The following is a 14825-nucleotide window of genomic DNA, read 5'->3' on the forward strand; positions in this document are numbered from 1 at the left end:
ACATTAAACTTAATAGAAATAAGACAGGATGGTAATTCAGTTTTTATACCCAGTTGTATTACTACTGATCGCTGTAAGAGGATATAGCTTATGGCAGTAGTCTTTACCATATAAATTTAAAAGGAATTCACTGAAAAGCATAAAAGTAATTTGTACAGTTTAGTTTGCTTCTAAGAACTGTACTTGCTACGTTTAAGTGAATGGTAAAAGTAATGTCTCACCAGTCAATTTTGTAGCCTTTACCTCTTCAGGTTTCTGACTTTTCCTGTAAATGCCACTCGTTCTTTATTCTGAAAGGTGAATTTTATTTTGGAGCTCACAAAGAGTCTGCAGGTGCTGCAGGAAAAAGACTCTCTTGCAAGCACACAAACTATATCAGAGTTGATTTCTCAGTATTTCAGTCTCTTCTGTTTCCCTTCTTCCATGTTGTTTCCATCCCCTTCACCATGGTCTGATGAAAAAATAGCTGCTTATGATAAGCTGTGTGAAAACTATAAACAGAGCACTTCACACCTGCATGCAGCTGCTTGCAAAAAAAAAAATCTGGGCATTTTCTTTTTTGTATTTCAACCTTTTTTCTCTTTTTTTTTTTTTTTTTTTTTTTCTTGTTAAAACCTTCCTGAGAGCTCAAAGGCATTGCAATTTTATTCCCGAGGGTTCAAGACAAGAGAGTAGCTCATTAACAGTCCTCTTTTGATGGCATGCTATAGGCTGATGGTGAACTCTGTCATAACAGTTTTGTTCTTTGTAACTGCTATCTGGACTTGCAAATGAAATAAAGCCTTTTGAGGTTTGTACTGCATTGACAGCAGTGCATCTAAACTTGCAGTAATCATGCACAATTACGGGGCAATGGTAACCAAATCGCAAAATTTGGGATTTTTTTTAAACCATATTAGTAGATCTTAAATGAAATGATCAAGATTGAAAGTAGGTAAGGTTTTTATCTTCAGTATTAGGAGACAAATTATCTGACTCAAAAAAAAAAAAAAGAAAGAAAGGAAGATAGAAAAGGTTAAAAAAAAAAAAAAAAAAAGTGGAAGTACAGGCCTTTCATGTGGGCAACAACAGCTAGATGAAGCAAGAAAAGCCAAAAGCAAGAATATTCATAAAATGAGAAAAGCGTCTTTGATTTCCTCTTACATCACTGGAATTCTTTATCTGCTTAGTGGTACTGAAAAATAGTAAAAGATCATGGGAAAAGTGTAACTCTCTGCCAATGTGTTTCATAGACAGGAATTATTAATGGAAGGTGTCCCATTGAAACTGATGACAGAATCTAGTTCTTTGTATTTACTTAATTTTTGGTTTTTAAATGTTGTTTTCAGCAGTGATTTTTAGCAGTTTACTGAGTGTGCAGGAACTAAGGATGCTCTTTTTCAGAATTACTGAGCTCTACCTCAGCCATTCCAGTGCTCCTGAGATTTTTCTTCCATGCAAGTGGAAGAAAAGAATGTTCTCAGGAGTGATCAGCATGGATTCACCAAGAGGAAATCTTGCTTGTCCAAACTTGTAGTCTTCTGTGATGTCATAACCAGATGGGTAGGTGAAGGGGGAACAGTGGATGTTGCTTATCTTGACTGCAGCAAGGCTTTTGACACTGTCACCCATAACATTCTTGAAGGTAAGCTTAGAAAGAGCAGGAAAGATGAGCAGACAATGGAGTTGATTGAGAACTGGTTGACTGGCAGAGTTCAGAGGGTTGTGATCTGCAGTGCAGGCTCTAGTTGGAGTCCTTTAAGTAGCACTGTACTCTAGGGGTCATTACTAGGACTGGGCTTGTTCAGTATCTCCATCAATGACTTGGATGAAGGAATAGAGTGCTCCCTCAGCAAGTTTGCTGATGATAGGAAACTGGGAGGAATGGCTGACACATCAGAAAGCTGTGCTACTATTTAGCAAGACCTGGGCAGGCTGGATAGCTGGGCAGAGAGGAACCTTATGAGTTTCAGCAATTGCAAATACAGAGTCCCACACGTGAGGAGGAATAACTGCAAGCAGCAATACAGATTAGTGGCTGACCTGCTGGAGAGGAGTTCTTTTCCTCTGCAGAAAAGGACTTTTTTTCTGACAGGCAACAGATTGCCCATGAGCCAGCAGTGTGCTCTCGTGGCTGAGAGAGCTGATGGTATCCCAGAATGCATTAAAAAGAGTGTGGCCAGCAGGTTGAGAGAGGTGATTCTCCCTCTCTACTCTGCCCTGGTGAGGCCATGTCTGGAGTACCATGTCCAGTTCTGGGCTCCTCAGTTCAAGAAAGACAGAGAACTTCTGGAGAGAGTCCAGTGGAGGGCCACAAAAATGGTGAGGGGTCTGGAGTACTGGAGTATCTCCCTTATGAGGAAAGACCTGGGACTGTTCAGCCTGAAGAAGATTGAGCGGGGCTGGGGGGGGGAGGAAATCTTATCAGTGCTTGTAAATGTCTAACGAATGGGAGTCAAGTGAATAGGACCAAGCTCTTTTCGGTAGTGTGCAGTGACAAGACAAGGCACAATGGAAAAAAAAACTGGAACACAGAAAGTTCCATACAAACATGAGGAAGATCTTTACTGTGACACTGATGGAGTACTGGAGCAGGCTTCCCAGAGAGCTTGTGGAATCTCCTTCTGTGGAGATATTCAAAATCCATCTGAATTCTTTCCGGTGTAACCTTTTCTAGGGAACCTGCTTTAACGCGGGGTTTGGGAGTGTTATGATCTCCAGAGCTCTCTTCCAACTCCTATGGTTCTATGATTCTGGATTTTCATGTGCCAAATATTTCTGACTCTCAGAATATACCAGTGCATTTTATTTCCATTTATCAAATTCTTATTTGGAAGTTCTGCTTCAGAGCTGCATCCACCATTTCCTTTTATGGGACAGGTGCCCTGTTATACTGTCTTCCACCATTTGGTTTGCAACTGATTGCTTTCTTCAGTGAGGCTGGAAAATTGACTTGGATGCACACAAAATGCAATGATGCAAAGTGTCGTAGCCACATGATTTCAAGAAGGCCTGCCTGATATATGGGAAAAGGATGGGGAAAGGATGAGACCCATTTCATGTTGAGACAGTACAGTGGTAAGGATCTGTCCTGCTCTGACAGGAGGGAGGGAGATGGATTACTGCTATGAGCATGGCCAAGACTTGCTGCTGTTAATGCCATTTTCAATGGATGATATGTTCCAACACTGTACCGATTGTAACACTTCTGAACAGGTAAAGGAGAATATAAATTCCATGCAAAGCATGTTTCAGATTTATATAGTTGTCCTAGTGATGATGAAGAGAGCCCTCTATGTTAAGAATACATATTTAAGTTTTTGTGTTTTCAAAAGGCACTAAGAGACATGCATGCTGTTTTAGTAAAAAGTTAGATAATACTTGAAAGATAACATATTTTTCTTCAGTGGGAGAGAAAAACTCCTTTTGGTGAAATAACAAGAGTGTATCTGAATGTGTTTTTTATTAAATCCAAGAGCTTGTTGTTGTTGTTGTTGTTGTTGTTGTTGTTGCAACAAGGATGCTGATGTTACAATTTTTGTTCTTGTTAAAGGTGTACATGAGGAGTTGGGAGTTAGGAATCTTTTTGCTAGACTGTAATAAGTATTTTCAGGCATATATAGGATCAAACGTAGTTGCCATGCTTATATACTAGTTCTGGTCTCAAGAACAATATAAATCATTGGCACAGGGGCTACACATGGAATCATTATCACTGTGTAGAGACCAGATCACTGTTTCTGGCAAAGTGCTTGCAATAATGTGATTCAGGCTTTTCAGGTCCTAAGCTAGAACCTCTGTTTAGCTCCATGTTATGTGAGGTACTTAAGTTCCTAATTGTCATGTAGTCATTCATAGAGTGATTTGGAATTGTGATGTGCTGTGAATGATTGGAGTTATTTATTTTTGTTCCAAAGTATGTACTGGAAATACGAGTGAATTGAAAGGGAACTGGGAATTGAGCCCATATCCTGCAGATACTTATGCAGATGTAGCGGATGAGTAGGCATGCTTATATTTAATTTTGTGCATAAATGTTGACATGAATAGTGCTTTGTTTTGTATCTGTAAAGGAAGGAGATTCTTTTATATTGCAGCCTTTTGTCAATTCACTTTATAAATTAAAACATATTAACATTTCTTTTTAGCTTCTTGTAAAACCTCTTGTGGTGCAAAAAGTCCTTTCAGACTTGTCATAGATAGGGAACTAGCAAAGAGAAATGAGCATTGCAGAGTTCTAGCGAAGTAGTATAGACAAGAAAATTATTCAGTAGAGTAGTTTCGGTCGAATCAAAGTCAGAATTTAGATTCAGTTCAGGTAAGAACAACGTAGAGCATGCACTTTCTGAAATTTATAGCAAAAGCTCCCAAAATCTGCAAACATTTCAGGTATACAAGAAACTTCATGCAGATTAATTGTCCTCTGTAGTTTAATCGAATGTAGGATTAACTCTAGTAATTAACTTACTGGGAACCAAACAGTGGCTTACCTCAAAAAAACAAACCTGGAAGATTATACTGTATCAGGAGTGCAAAAGTTTCAGAGCGTTTTTATTACATGAGCAACGTTTGGCTGGAACTTTGGATGGCTGGCTGGGGTTTTATGTGAACTTTTAGTTGAACTTCTTAAATAGTATCTCAAAATATTTTCTGAGTTGCAAATGTAATGCCACGATGTTATGTGGCCATGCAGCCAAGCCATGAAGATTTCAAGAGTGTGAAGGCTTGCTTTAAATCTTGCTTAGGTTAATTTCACAATTACTACTCACTTAGTAAATGCAAGCAAAGAAGGTCTTTCACAGAGCTCATGGGTAAAACACTAAGAATCATTGACGTAACTACGGTCTATGTGCAAAGCAAAGTAGCCCGAAATGGGTTGCCTAAGCTCAAGTATACTGATAAACATTAAATTTTGTGTGAGAACATGAAAATAAGGCCCACAGAGGGGGCACGTCAGAAGCTGGCCTCTGTGTGGCATCAGAGGGACTTCTTGATAGAGAGCAGTGTCTGGCCAAGATCTAATGCCTGGGAGCAAAGTCTCAGTTTATCCTGCTCTACAACTGCATTTGATTTGCAGACAAAGTCATATAAGGTAGCTGATTCCATTAACTCCCTTCTTCCAGTGAAAGTGAATGGAATATATCCTTAGATGAAAGATATTAGCAGGCATGTGGTTAAACTTATCAGTTTTTCATCATTTTGCATTAAGTTGATGAAAATTAATGTAGTTTAATCCTTTACATTATAAATGATTGTGGGGATTCACCTGTTCCAGTAACAAGAATCTTATATGTATGTGTTAAATGCTTCAAATTTCATTTGTGTATTGATGGATAGGCAATTTTATTTATGTGTACATTTTATATTGAATTACTAAATTTTCAGTAGAGGAAATAAATGGCATGGTTTATTTTTCTAGAGAACATTTTCCAGTGATCTGAAAGACAATGGAAGCCAACAGTTTTGAAGGAATAAAAGTATGAGTTAAGTAAGTAGAGACAAGTTGCAGTGGACCCACAAGAGTTAGCTAACTCTGTTGAAAATCTTGGCCATTTTATTTATATAAGCTGTTTTATTTTGTATCTGTGTTGGGTTTTTTTTGCTAGTGTGTCTTCTGTCATTCGTGTTTCTTAAAATAGTTAATTTGATTATTCAGAAAAGATAATACATTACCTACACTTTTTCTTACAGGACTGCAGGGTGAAAATGGCAATGCGGGGCTGGGTTGAGGAAAGATGTGAATAAACAGATCCATCTGCAGAAGAGAGAAGATCTGTGGCTGACTGCAGGGAACAGTAAAAGTTCTGTCTCCTAGATAAAATATATAGAGAAAAAAAGTCTGGTTCAGTATTTATTAAAAAAAAAAAAAAAAAAAAAAAAAAGAAAATTGAAGTATTTAGCCAAAAGGAGAGTGCCAAGCAAATGAGTCAGTATTTACCTCTGGTGTATCAGCCGATCTGGAGGAAGAATGTGAGGCCAGAAGAAAGAAAGAGGTCTTGCGCTCTTTTCTGATTTATCTTTTTCAAAATATTATGGAAAAATATGTCCAAATTCCACTGTAATCTAATGAACTTGGGAGGAGGGCAGAAGCAGTAGGAGAGAAAAAAGAGGCCAACAAAGGATGACAACTAAGTTGTAGGAACGAAAACAATTTGCAGTAGAAACTGAGAAACTACTCCAATGATTGCTATTCAGTGAATTACTTCTGCTGATATTGTGGGCAAAGGAAGACAAAAGGAGAAAAAACTTTCTGTTCTGGTATGTGCTAAGAAATTAAATATCCCTCACAGTATCTTCTTAATACTAGTGCTTTACCCATCACCCTTTACTCCTTTTAGATAGTGGTAAGTTTTTTCAATTACTGACAGAATAAAGAGTGCAGAACTATTTTTTCCCCATTTTTGGTAGGCAGCTGGTAAGGACTACAGGAGGATGCAGGTCAGTGAAATTAGCCATGTAGTAAAGCAGACAAAATGGTCTGGCCTTCCTGAGAAGGGTTACAGCTCCAGATGCTTCTTTGTGCATGTCTTTGCCAGGACACCTGTCCGTACACTGCTGGAGAAGAGCTCACCCGTGAAGGGAACTGAGCCTGTAGCTTATTGTGCACTCAGATGGAGCTTGGAAAGAACGTGCAAAATAGAAAAAATAATAAAAATTCTGTGATGGTTCACTTGTCTTTCCATGTATCTTTCAAGAGCTTTTCAGACTGTCAGTTTTCAAAAACACATTTCATCTCTGTCTTCTTGTCCAGCCTCATTTTCTGATCTCTCCCTGTTTTCTTAAAAAGATATTGGGAGCACACCCTTTTAATGAAAAACATCTATTTAGATTCTAACCTACATCATGCAACTCAGCACACATGACTTCAGTAAGGAATTGAAGTTCTTCAGGTGATCAATCACCTATTCTTCCCAGCTTTCCTCTTCAGAATGACAGAGGTATATGTATAAGCTGCTTGTCAGTTTACATTTCTGCTGATAAGATGAAAAAATAGTTCAGAAGCTGTCTCTTCACTCCTTTCTGTACTGATCGCAGTCTCTTAAAGAAAAGAGCTGATGATCCAGGTGGATACAGAAGAGACAGGAAGCTGCCAAGGTGAAGAATCAGGTTTTTCTCTCTGGAGGCGTAGAGTCTGGCTTGTAGAATAGTTGTGATCTGAGAATGCAGTTATCCTTGCAGCCAAAGTATTGTCTAAAACCCATCCAAATTACATTGCCTGTGCTCTCATGTCCCTTCAGCTAATGCAATTACTGTCCACTTGTTCAAATCAGAATGGAGAAAAGCTATTATCATTCCACTAGAGGTAGGGCTGGTGATGGCATGGGTAAAAAATCACTATAGGCTCAAATGCTATTCAAATTCTGAAGTTTTAAAGCATATAATATAACACATTTCTGTCAGTGAGTATAAATTATATTTTGTTTTCATGATCTGACTTTGCTTGGAAGTGTTTTCAGGGTTTTTTGTTTGGTTTTGTTTTTTATAAATCTTTATGAAGAAGGAAAATCCAGATTAGAAATTAGGGTCAGCTAAATGAGGGCAGTTAAGCAGATAGCCAGCTGCTCATGGAGATTAGAGGAAACTACACAGTATACAAACATGTGGATGAGATATTGGCTTTTTTGTTTGTCTTCAAGTGCAAAAGCAATTAATTCTACTTTAGGCTTTAAATAGTTCTACTCCTCCTCTGAAAAATCTTCCAAAGGCTACCTTTCCAATACAGAATTAGAACGGCTACAATCTTTAAGACCAGAAGGCTTAAAATATCTAAAATCCTAGAACTGCCGTTCTTTCCACTATCTATGATGTAAAATCTGTCAAAAAAAAAAAAAAAAAAAAAAAAAAGTTTTGAACACAAGTGTATGGCTATATTTAAAGTATGTGCTATAATTTCTGTTTGTTTGTTTGTTTGTTTTTCAAACCAACATTATCTTTGCTGAAGAACATACAGTCTTTCGAAAGCAAAAATCCAAAGCCGTGATTTCATTTATTTATTTACTTATTCAGCCTTTGCCTTTCCAGCTGCAGATTTCCACCTGGCCATATTTTGAGAGATGAGTAACTGAAATGTAACAACAGAGATATAGCCCATGCTGTTTGAAAGCAGTTGAACTGTGCAAGTCATGATATTCAAGGCTTCAACTCTGCCCTGATCTATGCTGCCTGTAGCACATTTTGAAGAGACTATGAGAATGTGCTTGTGTATCATTTGAACTGTGATGTTTCAATCTGATTTGTACATCTCATGAGAATAGTGCTGGTGCAGTAAGAAAATGTGTTAAAGACCAGTTCAAAGAGGTGTGTTGTAATTCAGTGGAATGTAACTGCATCTATTTCTCTTGTATGACCTTGAGTGCTCCTAATAAGCAAAAAAAGCAAGTGTTTGTTTGAAACAGACTCTAAATCTCTTATTTTGGCACATGTTTAAATATAGATCTGATGGTAGCAGCAGCATCTCCATGTAATCGTACATCTTATATTCCTCTGACTAGAAGAACTGTGCTGTGCAACACAGTGCTTCCTGTTTCCCCACCTCCCTGCATTTATGAAGGGTGAGAAGTGAAGTAATGTTTGAGACTACACACGTTTGTGGACACACACAACATCTCTGTGAAAAGGTTTTGCTTAGAGGCTAACCTCTAAGCTGCTACTTCACAAAGCAAAACATTTGAGATGTTTACCGTCAAAATACTAGGTCAGTTTAAGGCTTGGCTTGCCAAATGTGTTTGTTAACATGTGTAACTCGTGTTAGTAACTCAAACTGGCTAGCTGACAAGACCCTGCTATCCTTTACTTCCAAGTGCACGGGGCAGGCAGTAGGATATATCCTTGAAGAGGATTTGGCTACGTTAAGTCTGGATAATGTTATTGTCTTTTCTTTAACTCTGTGGAAACATGTCTCTGGATACTATATGTCTATGTGGCTTATTTGCTTTTTATTAATATTGCATTTGTAGTTACAGTGTGCAAATGAAAGTTGCCTGACAGCATTGTATGAGGTATAATTTCCCAGTCCAAGGAGGAGGCCTGGAACCAAGCTAACTCTAGGAAATCCAGAATGTAGGATATGACCACTTGATAATAAGGTTTTGTCTTCATAACAGACTCTCGGGATAGAATTTATTAGGTCAGCAGCATTCATCTTCTGTGAAAGCTGAAATGAGCACGTATAACTGCCAGTGTCTTTAAGGTCAAGAGGATTTTTTTCTGACTATGAAATGTGATGCTTTACTTGGATTCTCTTTCTTAAGTATCATAGGGTATGGTTTATTTACTGAATCAGAGAACACTTTTGTCCACCCACCCTAGCTACAGAAGGTTCTTGACTGCCATTATTTGACTGTCAGAGGGACATGGCTGCTGGTTAGATGGCAGTTTGAAAGTTAGAGACTCTATCTACCTATTTATTTATTTATTATTAGGCAGCATATACACTCATTTAGGAATCAAAACAAGATAAATGTTTTCTCAACTGATTGGACTTGCTCCACGATTGCCTTGAAGAAGTATGAAGCACAAATGTACAAGAATATACATCTGTTACTGTGAAGGAGGATTTAGAAACTAACACATGTAGTTGGGGATTTTTTTGTGTGTGGTATGTAAATCGCTTTGAAAGATTTCAGAATTATCTAGAGAAGGGTCCTGGTTGCTCTGTATATCAAAGGCAAATAAATCTGCCAAATAGTTAACCTTTTTCAGTGCCTTCCAGGTGAAGATCAGCTTTACAGAGAAACAGTATAAGGATTACTTTATGTTTTCTTAACCACTGAAAATTTTTAGTTTGTAGTGGTTTAGCCTTTGAAAGCTACTTTCACCTTTAAATTACATCTAGGGCAAAAAGTAAATTAGAGGGAAAACAGGATGCCATTGTTTTTATACTCAGATACTGAAGTTTTAAGTCGGGACCAAATGTGATGTGTGGATCTCTGCTTAAGTCTGTATGTGAGATTGGAGGGACAAAAAAAACACACACAACAAAAAGAAACAAAGAAACAAACAAAAAACCAAGAGGATGATACTGAAGTAATGTAAAATTTGATGAAGGCCATTTGGTTTGGATGCCATAAGGTTTTTATTTAGAGAGAGAGATTTGTAAGGTTGTGAGAGGAGGAAGAAATGGTAGTTGACCCAGCGTTGACTGAAAATAAGCTTGATGGTGTCAAGTTAACTAAGTACATTAGGAACAGCTGCCTTTCATGTATACCAAATAGGATTCCTGAATATCAGCTATCAAATTTTCTAGTAGGCATCTGGAGTTCTGAATGTGATATACAGCAGCTCATTACTTCTTTGAACAAGACCTCATATTTCTTCTGAAGATATATTGAGAAATTGTAGTTCTGGTGACCTGTAGCCAGACCGGTATGGCTTAAGCACCCAGGATCTCATTTCTTCCCTGATAATTGTTTTCTTGCTGTGTATCTCCCTTGAAAATTGATGGTGTCAGTTTGTTTCAATCCCTATGTGACACTGATTAGAAATCAGTGCTGTGATCCAGCGTGACCTCTCATACAGGACACCTCCATCAGGAGGAATGAAAGTGGGAGAGTCTTTACTCAGTGTCTCTCACTAACAATCCCAGTCAGGAATGAGGACTTGTTGAAATGGCATTCAGGCATTCATTTGTAAATTAGCTAAATGCATTGGCATAGAGCATGTATATCAGAGTAACACAATATGCAAACAATTTGCATTGACTACTTGTATGAATACCTTTCCTGCTTTGCACTATTCTAATGAAAAAGAAAGGGTGAAGGAGTCACAGTGAACTGGAGAACGTGAGTAGCTTTCTGGCCCCTTTTCCTTCCTTAGGCAATCAGCAGCTCACGACTTGGAAAAAAAAAAATTGCGTTGACTTTGGCACAGGCATGTGTCTGTAGCTCTGGGAATAGCTTGTCCCTGGCTGAATGGCATAGAGGATTTGCATTCAATTTTTATGAACCTTAATAAGGCCATTGTTCTCCAGTTTCTGATTGATTGTCTTTATGTAATGAGGACAACTGATAAAGACTCATCAGAGTGACTGAGGAAGGTCAGCTGTGACTGCTTCAGTTCAACACAAGCTGCTAAAGTTTCAAGATGAATTACTTTTCATTGCACACAGTGAAAAGCATGTTACTGAAGGTTTTTTCCTCTTTTTTTCTCTTATGCCTGAGGAATGTGCTTTTGTCCTTTAAACCTTACTCTGTCATATGATAGCCCTAATTGCAATTTAGCTTATGTTGATTGATATCCTTTGGTTGATGCTTTCGAAAGTCTCTGATTGGAAGTTCTCTTGAAGTGAGGTATGAGTTTGAAGAGTTGGGTGATCAGACAACAGCTCAACAATCAATTCAAACTCAGGTGTTTTCATGCAGACGCTTATTATTGATCATTACTAGTGCTACTGAAGAGTACAGGTAGAGATCTGCAAGCCCACAGATTCTGGATAAAGTATTCTCAAACCCTGCAACTTCATTCGCTCTCGAGTTCAGCTGCTTTATATCTGTTACAGGGTGATGCTGAAGGCTGTGTTGATACGAGCATGATAGCGGTGTCAGAATCACCTGTCAGGACTTCTGCAATGAAAATTTCCTCACTTCTGGCAGTCAGCCTCAAAGTCCCAGAACCCATTGCATCAGCTCTCTGCTAAATCAAAACACAAAGAGAACAGTTCTGCAGAGATGTAAAGTAGTCCTTTGTGCACTCTTGGTCCAGATGGAGCTGCAGAAACAAGTACTGGATGCAGTTATGCTCAGATGAGGTTGCCTCTGTTCTGGGCTCCCCTTTCAAAAGAAAACTCTTGTCTTCTGCTGTGAGGATATAAAAAGCCCCACTACCACAAGTATCTGCCAAAATCATACAAGACACAAGACCCAGAGGTTTCAGATTCTTGTTTGTTGTCTATCTTATCTGGAAGGACAGTTGTCATCCTGGAATAGGTTGTTCAATTCTCAAGGTTCTATAGCCATCCCAGATAGTTTGTCTTTATATTGGTGCTGGGTACTAGAACCTTGTAACTGGAGTTATTGCCCCAAGCAGCCAGTCCTCATAACACATTTGCTTTTAATCCACTGATTCTATCAGTTGACTTAGTCTCTCATGGACTCTCGCCTTTGTGGGTGTGTTTTACAGCTTTGCAGCCTGAACTCTTCTGTTTTTGCCTTAGCCTGTCCTTACAGTGGGCGTATCCACTCCTGAGAGAAAATAAGAGGCACACAGTCCTCCTGAATGAAAGGCTTTTTATTTTGAGAAAAGAATTCTGTAAGCCAATTTTGCTTACCAGTTCTTCACACCAATAGTGAGGAGAGTAGCAGTTGTTCAGCACTGGAACTCAGACACGGAAGCACTTGCCTTTTCAGAATATCACTATAAATTACTTAATTTTCTGGGCTTTGTCACTTATCCAGTTTTACCAGAAAATGTCCCAGATGTGCTTAAAAAAATAATATTTCCCCTTTGCAAATAGTTCATGTTTTTTTCCAACAGAGGCCAAATAAGTTTCCTTCCTAGTGCTTGGCACTCACTCTAGTGCCAGGCTGCTAGGCTCACTAAATCATAATAGGTCTGACTGTGCATACTTATATATGCAGCTCTGAGAGTATTTTTGGTGATCTGACTGAGTTTCCAGCCCTTGAGGCAGAGAAACTGGAAAATCATTCATAGAAGTCTTGTCAGGGAGACAGAATTTCCTAAGTAGATGAAGAGAGAGTTCCTAACGAGAGATGTGTTTTTGCCTCATTTTTATAGCTGAATGGATTTTAATTCTAATGTAGGGTGAATTACTATCCTAATCTGAGAAGCTGCTAACTTAGCACATTTGCAAGCACAGAAGTAGTGGCTGTATGTTTTCTATATGCTCTGCTATTACTATAAATGGTTATTGTGTGAAGTTGGATTGAACATTTTTCGGTTATTAATTCTGATGGCCATATCATGTTGCCAGAGCCTTGCTACCCATCTGCACACTGAAAATGCTTTCTGTAGCTGATGATTTCAGACAGTGGCACCTCAGTGTGATGAGCTAACCACAGCTCTTTCATCAGAGTTTTCCATGCTGCATGGCTTAGGTCATGCCCTCCATGGAAGCAGTTTGAGTAATGGATCAGAAAGCTTCCCAGTATGAAGTTGATGGGATAGGTGTGTGATGGGGTGGATATCAACGAGAAAGGCAGCATTTAAAGTGACTTTGGCTTTTGGTCTGTTGCCAGAGGGACTTAGCATTATTGCTCTGTTGGACTGTAACTGATGCCTTAGGGTTTGATGGAGAAAGGTTCTGGGGACCTTTTTGGACTGTCTCTACAGTATGGCTACACATCCTTGTGATACATGCTGACTGTAGCATTTCTATCTGGACTATTTTCCTATTATTATAGAAAGTTTTGGTAGCAAATTATAATGTTATCTATATAAAAACAAATCATGGAATATATACAGACTGTGAAATGAACTTCTGTGAAAATAACAACTTTGATAAATCCATAGACTGCTGCTTGTACGCACAGCTCTGAAAAAAAGCCTGTCTGGATCTAGGGTATTGTTATATAATCCACGGGGGTTTGTTAATCTTAGGATGAGAGGTGATATATTTTTTTTTTATGGTGTGCTTCTATGTCACATAAATAACATAGGAGGTTATGAAGAGCGATGTTAAGATCAGAACGCTAATGAGAAAAAGGCTGTTGTACAGAAATGCTGTAGTTCAGACAGTGGGTCCTCACCTGCACTTGTTGCTGGTACTGTTTGAGGGGACCCATACTGAGAACATATGTAAAATACTTCATCCTCAAGGCCTTTTTATATTTCCCGGGTGACAAGAAGGAAACACTGGAGTAACATTAATTACAAAATAGAAACATAATAGCAGACATTGATTTTTTTATTTATAGTTAGGTCCCCAAGTAAAAAAACAAAGCAGTTCCATCAAAAATAACATTGAATGAAGCAGATCTGTTGAGAAACTGAAACTAGGTAAGGGAAAGCAGAATTTATGAGGAAAAAGTCACCTTGCCTACGGTACTGCCCTCAACATCATCTGTGTGATAGAATGCAGCCCTCTCTGGCCTCAGAGCTGGCTTCAGTCTGGAGAAGAGGAGGCTCAGGGGAGACCTCATTGCACTGTACAACTTCCTGAAGGGCGGTTGTGGTGCAAAAGGGTCTGGCCTCTTCTCCCAGGCAAATAGTAGGACCCAAGGAAATGGCCAGAAGTTGTACCAGAGGAGGTTTAGGTTGGATATTAGGAGAAACTTTTTCTCTCAAAGGGTGGTCAGCACTGGAATGGCTGCCCAGGGAGGTGGTGGAGTCGCTGTCCTTGGCAGTGTTCAAGAGGCGCCTGGATGAGGAGCTACGAGAGATGGTTTAGTGCTTGTGGTACTAATAGGAATGGGAGGGTGGTTGGACTAGATGATCTTGCAGGTCGTTTCCAACCTTGTGATTCTGTGATTCAGTGGGAAGGGCATACTTCCAGAAATATTCCATCCCATGTAGCTTTTTGTTTTGCCTAATTCTGTATTTCTTCAGCCCAACAGAAGATTTATAAATCTGTCATAAGCCTGTATGATAAATTTATTTGTAAATTGTCTGGAAAATTGAATGTTCCTATTTAGTGTTGTTCCATTCCTGCCATCTGTGGATCTTCCATGCTGTCAGAATAGAGGCTAGCTAGAAAATCTGATTTAGGATTAGGGTCAATCTCTAGCTAAATTTGACCTGGGTGGTACTGAATGCTTAAGAACTCATTGCTAATGAATTATTTCATCAATCATCTTCATGGTACGAAGATAAATAATGTCCATTAGAGGATCAATTTATGATTTCACCTGAATAATTTTGTAGCAAATAGACTTTTTCAAACAGAAGTTAAA

The 14825-nt window shown here is 38.7% G+C and overlaps 1 protein-coding gene across 3 annotated transcripts in view; it reads left to right on the forward strand.

Annotated features, from left to right (window-relative positions):
- Positions 1-14825, forward strand: part of RPS6KA2 (ribosomal protein S6 kinase A2) — a gene marked incomplete at both ends in the record, with an annotated part of 258686 nt that overhangs the window by 126802 nt on the left and 117059 nt on the right. The window contains 2 exons of one of the 3 annotated variants that reach the window (XM_079550853.1): positions 1595-1624; positions 6388-6558. The exons of the other annotated variants lie outside the window; for them this stretch is intronic. Coding sequence (XP_079406979.1) covers positions 6412-6558 — 147 coding nt within the window. Of the gene's footprint in view, positions 1-1594; positions 1625-6387; positions 6559-14825 lie in introns of those variants that run through there. 3 annotated transcript variants of the gene reach the window in all.

This window comes from Tetrao urogallus (genome assembly GCF_951394365.1).
Source record: "Tetrao urogallus genome assembly, chromosome: 2".
NCBI lineage: Eukaryota > Metazoa > Chordata > Aves > Galliformes > Phasianidae > Tetrao > Tetrao urogallus.